The 9,561-nt window shown below is 40.5% G+C and overlaps 2 protein-coding genes across 7 annotated transcripts in view; one reads left to right on the top strand and one right to left on the bottom strand.

The window, feature by feature from the left end:
* Window positions 1-315: 315 nt before the first annotated feature.
* Window positions 316-3,226, top strand: WDR5B (WD repeat domain 5B). 4 transcript variants are annotated; one of them, XM_028505252.2, is made up of 2 exons: window positions 316-424; window positions 836-3,226. In XM_028505252.2, the coding sequence occupies exon 2, from the start codon at window positions 941-943 to the stop codon at window positions 1,928-1,930; it is 990 nt and encodes a 329-aa protein (XP_028361053.1). In that variant the 5' UTR covers window positions 316-424; window positions 836-940; the 3' UTR covers window positions 1,931-3,226. The 4 variants fall into 4 exon arrangements, with proteins under 4 accessions (XP_028361053.1, XP_035874072.1, XP_035874070.1 ...); XM_036018179.1 differs by having other exon boundaries at window positions 344-424; window positions 868-3,226; XM_036018177.1 differs by having other exon boundaries at window positions 355-459.
* Window positions 3,227-5,015: 1,789 nt separating this feature from the next.
* FAM162A (family with sequence similarity 162 member A) overlaps window positions 5,016-9,561 on the bottom strand; it is a 32,809-nt gene continuing 28,263 nt past the window's right edge. For all 3 annotated transcript variants that reach the window (XM_028504827.2, XM_036018180.1, XM_036018181.1), the window contains 2 exons: window positions 8,173-8,281; window positions 5,016-5,275 (listed from right to left, as the gene is read on the bottom strand). In XM_028504827.2, the coding sequence (XP_028360628.1) occupies window positions 5,183-5,275; window positions 8,173-8,281 (202 nt within the window). In that variant the 3' untranslated portion in view covers window positions 5,016-5,182. The remainder of the gene's footprint in view (window positions 5,276-8,172; window positions 8,282-9,561) is intronic.

Here is a 9,561-nt window from a genome sequence, read left to right as displayed (position 1 = left end):
CCTTTCCGAAATGCATACTGTCTGGGCGGTTCACGTCCCCAAGGTGGGGCTTAACCCTCCGGCTAAGGGATGCAGTCCTTTCTTGACACACGGCTTGCAAAAAGAAAAATACTTTTTACATATATTCATTCACTGCTTTCCTCGTTAGACAGTCAGGTCTGAGACGGTCCAGGTGATCACCCCATCGGATAAGCAAGCAGTGCTCATTTGTTTGTGGAAGGCGGTGCGGGGAGCCGGGGTGAGAAAGACCGGAAAGAAACCTTGCGCAAGCGCACGAAGGCCTGCCCCATTGGTCACGTCAACTCGGAAGAAGGTGGGTGGGCGGGGCAGTGCTCCCTCTGCGCAAGCGCTGACCGTCTAGCCCGCTGTTTTAGGTTTACGCGGTCGGGCGGATACGTTTGTATATGCGGGATGCAGCCGTCAGGTCCGAACTTCAAGTAACTTCAAGTGTCTACGCAGGTTTTCTCTTAGCTTATGAGATTTTCTGTTTAAAACCGTGATGCATTCATGCTCAAGTACCTAAAGTCTGTCAGACTGGGTTTTTCAATGTTCTCAAAGATGTCCGAGTTGGGGGGAGGGGCGGTGAGAAATAGTTTCCGTAGAGCTTAACCCCGCCCCGCCGCTTAGACAGCTCTATACTTTCGCAAAATACCCGACATTAATACCTTACTTTGCCGACAACGCATGAGGCCTTTTTAATAATACTTTTCAAGTATTTGTTCCCAGGGGGAAGTGAGGAAAAACCGGTGGTCCAATCCATGCTGCTGAATCAGTGTATACCGTAGTTTAGAGACGATCCAGAAATTATAATCATTAAAGACCGTTTGTTTTTCAGTCTGATGCTTTAATCTTCATTTTGCTGGGCAGAAAGCCAAAATACCGGGCTGCCTGGTTCAGGGCCTGACGCCTAGCCAACCTACAGACTTGGAGCTTCAGAGCCATGGCAACGAAGGAATCTGACGTCCAGGCAGAGTCGGCCCTCACCTCATCAGCCAATCCCAGCAAACAAGAGTCTGAAAACCCGAACTATACTCTCAGATGTACTCTCGTGGGACATACGGAAGCAGTATCATCGGTTAAGTTTAGTCCTAGTGGAGAATGGCTAGCAAGTTCTTCTGCTGATAAAGTAATTATAATTTGGGGAGCCTATGATGGAAAATATGAGAAAACACTTTATGGTCACAATCTGGAAATATCAGATGTTGATTGGTCATCAGATTCCACTCGTCTTGTTTCTGCCTCAGATGATAAAACTCTAAAGATTTGGGATGTGAGATCTGGAAAGTGCTTGAAAACGCTTAAGGGACACAGTAATTATGTGTTTTGCTGTAATTTCAATCCACCATCCAACCTCGTAATTTCAGGATCTTTTGATGAGAGTGTGAAAATATGGGAGGTGAAAACAGGAAAGTGTCTCAAGACTTTGTCTGCTCATTCTGACCCAGTTTCTGCTGTTCATTTTAATTGTAATGGGTCCTTGATAGTGTCTGGTAGCTATGATGGTGTCTGTAGAATCTGGGATGCTGCTTCCGGTCAGTGTTTAAAAACGCTTGTTGATGATCCTAACCCACCTGTCTCTTTTGTAAAATTTTCTCCAAATGGTAAATATATTCTCATTGCAACTTTGGACAATACTCTTAAACTGTGGGATTACAGTAGAGGTAGGTGCCTGAAGACATACACTGGTCATAAGAATGAGAAATACTGCATATTTGCCAATTTTTCAGTTACTGGTGGAAAGTGGATTGTGTCTGGTTCAGAGGATAACCTGGTTTACATTTGGAATCTTCAGACTAAAAAGATTGTACAGAAATTACAAGGTCATACAGATGTTGTAATCTCAACAGCTTGTCATCCTACAGAAAACATCATTGCATCAGCAGCATTAGGAAATGACAAAACAATTAAACTGTGGATAAGTAACTACTAAACTCTTTAGAAAGCAAGTAGTACAGCCAAGTTGGATAAAAGATACTTAAAAAGATGGTTTCTTTTCATTTTGGCATGGTTTCATATTTCTTTTTACCTTTGCCTTGGGTTATTAAGATTTTAAGACCTATAACCTAAATTTACAAATCAAGACAGTTGGAAAAGCAAGTCTAGAACCTAGGGCTTCCAACTTTTAATCCTGAAGTCTGTTATTAATCTCTTTTATCTGTCCCTAGACAGATTTCCATTCTATTCCTCTCTTTTTTTAAAGATTTTAGAAGGGAAGGGAAAGGAAGGAGAAAGTGAGGGAAACACCAATGTGTGGGTGTCTCTTGCACGCCCCCTATTGGGGAGTTGGCCCCTAACCCAGGCACAAGCCCTGACTGGGAATCAGCCTGCAACCCTTTGGTTCGCAGGCTGGCGCTCCATCCACTGAGCCACTCCAGCAGGGGCCCATTCTATTCCTCTCAATGACTATTGTAGAGGATTGGTATAATGATATTTGAGAAATATTTAGAAGATTCACAAGACAGAGTGACTGATTAAATGAGGGGAGCAAAGGAGTTTGGGATAATTCCAAGGTTTTTGGTTTGGGAGACCATATGAGTAAGAGTGTAAGTCTGTGATGATGGTGGATTGAAGATGCATGTCAGATGCCACTCACACACTTAAGTGATAAGCCTACATCATAGGATGTGAAGTGGTCCATGGAATCAAGCCAGCAGATTGGGAAAAACAAACGGTTAGATTCATTCTAAAAGTCTAAAACATTATAAATGTTATTTTACTAAAGGACCCCTTGATGCTTTGTCAGGTTGTGTGCTCTCATGATTTTCAAGCAAACTAAATGTCTGAGTGGGAGGCTGCTCTTTAATTGTGTGTCTGACCCACAGGCTCTCACCCATGCTTCAAACTTAGTTCAGACATCACCACTTTGTGAAGCCATCACTGCCTGCTGGACTAACCACAGCTGACAGCTGAGTTAGGTTTTCCTGCTATTTCTATAGTTTCTGTTAGTAAAGTTAAAATATACCATTTACCAGTTGTACTGTAATAGTTTCATGGGCCATGTTTCCAGTATATTATGTGCTCTGTGGAGTCAATAAGTATGTCATATTATTCATCTTTGTATTCTCACTTTTTGTATATACAATGGACTCAAGTAGTGTTTGACAAATGACAGCAAATCACACCACCAACACTTCATTCTTCACCTGCTTTCACTAAATTTTCAGAATCAATTCCCCATACTATTATTTTTGTTGATTAAAATTAAAAGTGTCCGAGTAGAGCCTCACATATTAACTTTATTCCAATAGGGCTTTTAGAAGATAGAAAATGGTTTCTTCCCAGTATCTATAGAGACATGATGAAAGAAATCTAGAAATTAAGCAAAAGATAGTACATCAATTGAAAGGATTAAGAGCAAACCTGTCTTTTGTATTCTATAGTATCTTATACTAGTGCTCATTATATCTGATTTGCTTGACTAGTTCTGAGGCACATAAGATATTAGAGTTACTAGTAGGGTATGACTGCTAAGAAGTTAGTATGTGAGGATACTGGGAGAAGTGGGATTAGATGGGGGCAGGCTTATCTAATTCTGGCCAAGAAATTTCTATTTAACCCATAAAGAGATAGCCACTATAAGTTACTGAATACAATGACACAAAATGAGAAATGATTGTGTAAATTCTTGCCACACTGTAACATCTATGAGCTTTGGTTTAATGAAATATTTTTATAAGATAAAACACTTTAAAATGCTTCTTTAGAAGTTAATAATGGTAATTGTTCTATGAAGAAAGATTACTTGTTTTTATTATTTTTTAAAAGATTTTATTTATTTATTTTTAGAGAGGGAAAGAGAGGGAGAGAAACACCTGCCTCTCGCACGCCCCACACCGGGGACCTGGCCTGCAACCCATGCATGTGCCCTGATGGAACCAAACCAGCAACTCCCCGGTTTGCAGTCTGGTGCTCAATCCACTGAGCCACACCAGTAGGGCAGACTACTTATTTTTATTAAAATTGTATTAAAATGTACTCATAACATTGGTTTAGGTAACATAAGTGTTAACATAAGATAACAGTAACATTAGGTAACATAAGATGTAACATAAGTGTTCCAAAATAATAATGAAAAAACAATCTGTAAAAATGTATGAGAAATGATGCTTTTCCATAATTTTCAAGTGATAAAAAACAAAGAATTTGGTATCTAAAAAGTAGTTATGGTCAAGTTATCCTAAAATATATAGACAGACATCATTAACATCAGATAAATTATTAAGCTATAGGTAGACTGGCGTATTATATTTTACTGAGTATTTTATTAAGTCAAGTTCCCAAACAGCTGCATACACTGCTTTTTAATCTGTTACAACCCTTGTAGGAGACCCAGCAGGTTAATATGGCTATGAGGACCTGTTATCCATTTTTACTTGTGAGAAAATAAATGAAATACTTAAAAATAGAAACCAGCACCCATACCTAAATATGAGACAACTTGGCATCCCAAAGGTACAAATGCTGATCTTTCAACACTAATGAGAAAATGCATTTGATAGATTTTCATAACTGAATTTAGTGTAAAGGCAGCAGGAGAAGGACCAGGTGGGAATTCGAAGCCATGGAGCAGAATAGGTGACCGTGCTGGCCCCAAGCAACATCATGAGGCTGGGATTTCAGAGTTCTCAGAAACTTGTGGCCAGATCACTCTCCTCACCTTGCCAGGACACCTCTGTGTGCCAGCACACACCAAAATGGCAAAGTATGGTCTGAATGCTTACCAGGGCTCTGACAAGGAGCTCCCTAAATGCACTTGGGCAGTGTACTCAGCTGGCCTGTCTTATGTCTCCAGAATGAATACAAAGGAGAGAGAGATGCAGAAAAAGAAGCCATTTTAGCGTCTGGGGAGAAGTCACTTTGGCAATGGGAATCAAAGATAGATATGGTACCAGATTTTAAGGGAGAGTTAATATTAAAGTCAAAATAAGTTGTATCATTTTTCATTCTCTAATTTTCATCAAAAATCTGAGAAACTGCATTTAGCCTGCATTGAAGCCATGAAATGCAACAAGTCAGTTCTTTTAAGAAAATTTATTTGTACCTCTAGAGCAAAACAGGGAAATGGTTTTGTACCAACCATGCTTGCACGAAGTGGATCCTCATACCACATTCTTTTTAATACAGGTTATTGCTGAAACATTATTCCTGGATTTTCAAAATCCAGCCAACATGGATACCTCTGCTACTCTGTTTTGGCCTTCATAGCTGCTTCCTCTCTCAGACGAGCTTTCTTTTCTAAGTTCAGGCTTGTTAAAGATTCATGTCTTTTGGCAGCCTAAAATGAAACAATTTGAACAAGTAATTATTTATGCCCATTTGGGAGTGATGTCATTACCTTGCACTGAAGTCAGCGGGGTACCTAGAGCAGAAGAACGGATGGGCCTGCTGCACGATGGGCCCCACAGTCCCCTCTGGGTGACTTCTGCTTCCTCTGATGCCTCCCAGGACAGTAGTCCATCCATTCAAGCACTGCTCTTCCTTCTGGCCTCATTCATTCAATCTTCTAGCCTCTCTCCCTTTTTCCTGCCTTCAATATTAAATGCCTTCTCATTTCCATTTTTATCCCCTTTTCTTTCCTTTTGCTTTTCTTTGTTGCTACCATTTTTCCTCCAAATCTTATAAACTTTCACACTCTTCTAGCTTCTTACTCCTTTTTTTATCCCAAACATTCAGCTTTGGGGATCCCAAACTTCACCAACTACTACCATTGATGACTTCCAGCGACATATATCCTACAAGTCCATCCTTTGAGAGCAAACAGCAGTGGGGGAGAGGCACCCGTCCTTTTCCCTTGCTTCCCTCCCTTGAAGCTTGTATTACTAGACCAGCTTCAAAATTTTTATACCAAACAAGTTACACTATCACCCTATAAGGCAGTATTTTCTTATATCTGTGTAATTTCATATGTAAAGAATTAGGTATGGGAAGGGGAGGAGACTGCATGGCAAGTAGGGGATGAACACAAAACAGTGGCTAATTTCTCTCTTCTGATTCACATGAAGTTCAAAAGTTTTCCATTCCAGTGGCATCCGCCAACTTTCTAGAAATAGTTCCATAAAAAGCAAATAATACAGTTTTATGATACAAAACAGGAGAGAAACTCTCTAGAGAACACAGTGTGGCCCTGACTGGTATGGCTCAGTGGGTTGGGTGTGAAAGGTTGTCAGTTTGATTCCTGGTTAGGGCACATGCCCAGTTGAAGGAGTACAAAAGGCAACCAACTGATGTTTCTCTCCCTCCCTTCCCTTATTTCTTAAATAAAAATTTTTAAAGAATGCAGTGTATATACCCTTGGATGAGGCTAGAGGAGATCCTAGTATCTTCTATTCCGAGACTAAGGAGAGCTAGAAGTTCGTTTCCTTTTACTCTAGACTGTTGGAATAAGGAGGTCAGTTATCTCTGGGTTGAGAGAAAACCCTTTTAAATGTGATAATAGATACAAGACATCTCTTTCCAAAGGGAGGCTGAGATACATGGTATTAAAATAAAGGTTCGTTTAGTCCTGACTGGTGTGGCTCAGTTGGTTGAGCACTGTCCTGCAAAAAAAAAAAAGGTTGCCAGATCAATTCTGGGTCAGGGCACATGCCTGAGTTTCGGGTTCAGTCCCTGATAAGGATGCATACAAGAAGCAACCTATTGATGCTTCTCTCTTACATCACTGTATCTCTCCCATCTCTTTCTCCCTCACTTCCCCTCTCTCTGAAAATAACTAAATCAAATCTTTTACAAAATAGATATCTGACCATTGCTGCTGCATATAAAAGTAACTACTTTAATCACAAGATAGTACAATATGAAGTTTGATAACTTGCAAATTTGGCTCTCAATTTTTATCTTGGTGCTTATTAGCTATGTGAATTTGGGGAAATTATTTAACATCTTTTTTAATTTTAACTTTTTTTAAGATTTTTATTTATTTTTATAGAGAGGGGAAGGGAGGGAGAAAGAGAGGGAGAGAAACATCAGTGTGTGGTTGCTTCTCATGCACCGCCAACCAGAGACCTGGCCCGCAGCCGAGGCATACACCCTGACCAGGAATCGATTCAGCGACCCCCTCGGCTTGCAGGCCCACGCTCAATCCACTGAGCTACGTTAGCGAGGGCTATTTGACATCTTTTTAAAAAAGATTTTATTTATTTACTTTTAGAGAGGGAAGGGAGGGAGAAAGAGAGAGGGAAATAGTAATGTGTGGTTGCCTCTTGTGCACCCCCTACTGGGGACCTGGCCAGCAACCAGGCATGTGCCCTGACTGGGAATTGAACCAGCAGCCCTTTGGTTCACAGGCCAGCACTCAATTCATGGAGCCACACCAGCCAGGGCTATTTAACATCTTTTAAGCTTCACATTCTTCTTTTATAAAACACTTAATAAGAGAATCTACATCTTAGGTTCTTAGGGTTATTGTGGTAATTAAATGAGTTTAACTGCCTGCTATATATAAGCACTCAGTAAGTGGGAGCAATTTTACTATCATCTCAGGTTGAGGTTCAAACTGTGGCTCTGCCATTAGGGAGATGCATGACCTTGGGCAAGGTACTAAAGCTTTCTAAGCTATGTTTCCTCAGCTATAAATAAGGTCCTAAAAATAGTACCTACCTTGCAATGTTGTGAGGTTCAAATGAGATAACAGCAAAGTATAATACTTGGCAGACAGGTCATTTAGTGATAGTTATTAATAATATCTACATTAATACAATGATTTCTGCACTTGAATTCCTATGTACTGCTGAGGAGCTACGGTCTTTAGACATATGGCCCAGCTTGGCTGAGCTCGAAGCAAAGACTGTGGTAAGACTGCTCACCAGGATTAAGGCACTTAGAAGGGGGATAAACAAGCCCATGTACTGACAGTACTTTACAGACATGCATGGAGCTATCATTAAATTTGTCAGTGTCATATTTCCTTCACATTATTTATGAAATCTGTTTATGAAACTAAATACTTTTTACTTTGCACAAAATTTAGTCCTTCTCTTTGCCAAGGTTAGGATTTGCTGTTTATCCCCAGACGTGATATCCTAGGTTTGCTAGGTTTGTCCCTACTGTATCTTACTTTGTGTCTTGTAATTTCTTGTGTAGGAAGTAGCCTCCACTTCTCAGAGAATAAATACGAGGGTCCATCCCTGATTGCCTCTTGAGGAAAAGAAAGATAGAGAGGAAGTCCACTCTTACCTTCTTGCCCTCAATAACCATCAAGATGCATCCTGCCACTGTCAGGGCGATCATTACATAACTGATCTTCACCCGGACCTTGTTCTTTGCAGCATCGAGCATCTCAAACCTAATAATACAATGAGACCAGGAGAGAGAGTTCACTTTCTGAAGTTGCCAGCAGGATATAAAGCTCTGTACCACAAATCAGAAGTGGAGTGGTACCTATAAATATTAAAAAGGGGGTGGGGCCTGGAGATCTTGTAGGACTTTAGTGTCAATGGGGCATTTTCACAACTCACTTTTTATTTACATATAAAATATAATAAGATAGCACAAATCTGAAGTAGAACAGAAAAGAGAAAGTGTGAAGATAGAAAGTGAAACCAGGAACAAAGTCCCCCCTGCCAAAAGGCAACACATATTAATCTATGCTTGCTATGGTGGGCCCTGAGTTTGGCTCTCAAGTTTCACATTAGCAGCCAAAGCTAAAAGTGGAACCAATAGCTGTTTCTCCTTGAGGTTCTCAAGAAGATATTCTGTGATATAATGATTCTCTGAATAATATTCTGACAACAGATACTGCAATGAGCCTCAAAAGTTTCAACACAAAGCACAATTCAAAAGAAAACAAACACAGGAGAGACTTAAATAATGTGCTCTTTATACCCAACTTTTCTGCTCTCTGCCTTGAATCAGGAGTAGATTTGAAAATATCTGGAATAATATAAAGACCCTTTACACAATACTCCCTTAATGTTTATCTCTTAACTGATGTTTTGCTAAAACTGAGTGACAGTGAACTTTAGCTCTTTGGCAAGTGCCTCTTTAACCTGTTTACTGAATACAGATCCATGTGCCTTAATGGAAAGTTAAGGGTTAGGGTTAGATTATCATTCTTATGGGAAAGCTGAGAGGCCAAACAAGAGAGTATGAAGAGCCCTGGCTGGTGTGGCTCAGTGGATTGAGTGCCGGACTGTGAACCAAAGGGCTGCTGGTTCAATTCCCAGTCAGGGCACATGTCTGGGTTTTGGGTCAGGTCCCCAGTAGGGGGTGCAGGAGACACAACCACACATCGATGTTTCCCTCTCTTTCTCCCTCCCTTCCTCTCTCTAAAAATAAGTAAATAAAATCTTTTTTAAAAAAGTCTGAAGAGAAGGCCCTTCCACTTTGGTGATTCTGCAGTGGGTCGAAGCTCTATTACTTGACTGTTTGGTAGAGCTTCAGGGCGGGGCATGTAGAGTCCTAATGGGCATAGGATAGAGAACTGGGCTACTCAGTGGGTTATAATTAAGAAATGATTATCTCTAGATGATAGGATTGGAGTGCTAACTACCCCCTCACCCCCATTTTAACACATACTACATTTTAAATCAAAGAACAAAAAGTACTTTAAAAGTGCTTGGAAGG

This window comes from Phyllostomus discolor, chromosome 2, assembly GCF_004126475.2.
Source record: "Phyllostomus discolor isolate MPI-MPIP mPhyDis1 chromosome 2, mPhyDis1.pri.v3, whole genome shotgun sequence".
Taxonomy (NCBI): domain Eukaryota; kingdom Metazoa; phylum Chordata; class Mammalia; order Chiroptera; family Phyllostomidae; genus Phyllostomus; species Phyllostomus discolor.
This window is presented reverse-complemented; position numbering and strand designations above follow the sequence as displayed.